Source organism: Myotis davidii, unplaced genomic scaffold (assembly GCF_000327345.1).
Source record: "Myotis davidii unplaced genomic scaffold, ASM32734v1 scaffold665, whole genome shotgun sequence".
In the NCBI taxonomy this organism is placed as follows: Eukaryota; Metazoa; Chordata; class Mammalia; order Chiroptera; family Vespertilionidae; genus Myotis; species Myotis davidii.
This window is the reverse complement of record NW_006296410.1, coordinates 480655-481281: the sequence shown is the minus strand read 5'-3', so window position 1 is coordinate 481281 and position 627 is coordinate 480655. Positions and strand designations below refer to the sequence as shown.

The window sequence follows — 627 nt, the reverse complement described above, 5'->3', positions numbered from 1 at the left end:
GCCCCCCCCCCCCCCCAGGCCCTCCACCCACAGGCAGGTGGCCAGGAGGTGCACAGGATAGCGGGGCTCCTGGGGAGGGGTTGGCAGGAGTGGCCTGGGAGGCTGGGGGCCCTGCTGGGCGGGGCAGGATGGGGGCATCCGAGTCACTGCTGACTGTCAAGCTCACTTGACAGTTGTCCGGTCCCTGGGGGACCCCAAGCCTGTCCTTGTAGGGAGTGACAGGCAGAGTGCGAGCTGTCCTGGGGGAGTGGGCAGGAGCTTAAGACAGACGGCCCGACAGGGAGGGCACAGACCATCGTACCCACGGACCTGGCATGGTGAGTGTGCACAGGCAGGCAGCTGGGCGGGGGTGCCCGTGTGAGGGTGTGCACACCAGGTGAGTGTGTGCACAGGTATTGGCGGCTGGGGACGGGGGGATCTGTGCCCTGTGGCTGCCCAGGAATAGTCTGGGGCTGGAAGACGGGGTCTTGGCCGTCGCTGTAGCGGGGTGCCCAGAACAAACCCATCTACTGCTGGCCACCTGCACAGTCCACTGGCTCCTTGGACCCCCGGCCGGCTCCTGGCTGGACTGCAGACGGAGCAGGTTCAAGGTGAGCCTCTCAGGCTCCGGTGCTCGCCAGCACCTGA

The 627-nt window shown here is 67.3% G+C and overlaps 1 protein-coding gene across 1 annotated transcript in view; it reads right to left on the bottom strand.

Moving 5' to 3' along the window:
• The window catches only part of ATP5I (ATP synthase, H+ transporting, mitochondrial Fo complex subunit E), a 4929-nt gene that overhangs the window by 3419 nt on the left and 883 nt on the right, over window positions 1-627 (bottom strand). The window contains exon 2 of the mRNA XM_015568928.1: window positions 167-239. Coding sequence (XP_015424414.1) covers window positions 167-239 — 73 coding nt within the window. The remainder of the gene's footprint in view (window positions 1-166; window positions 240-627) is intronic.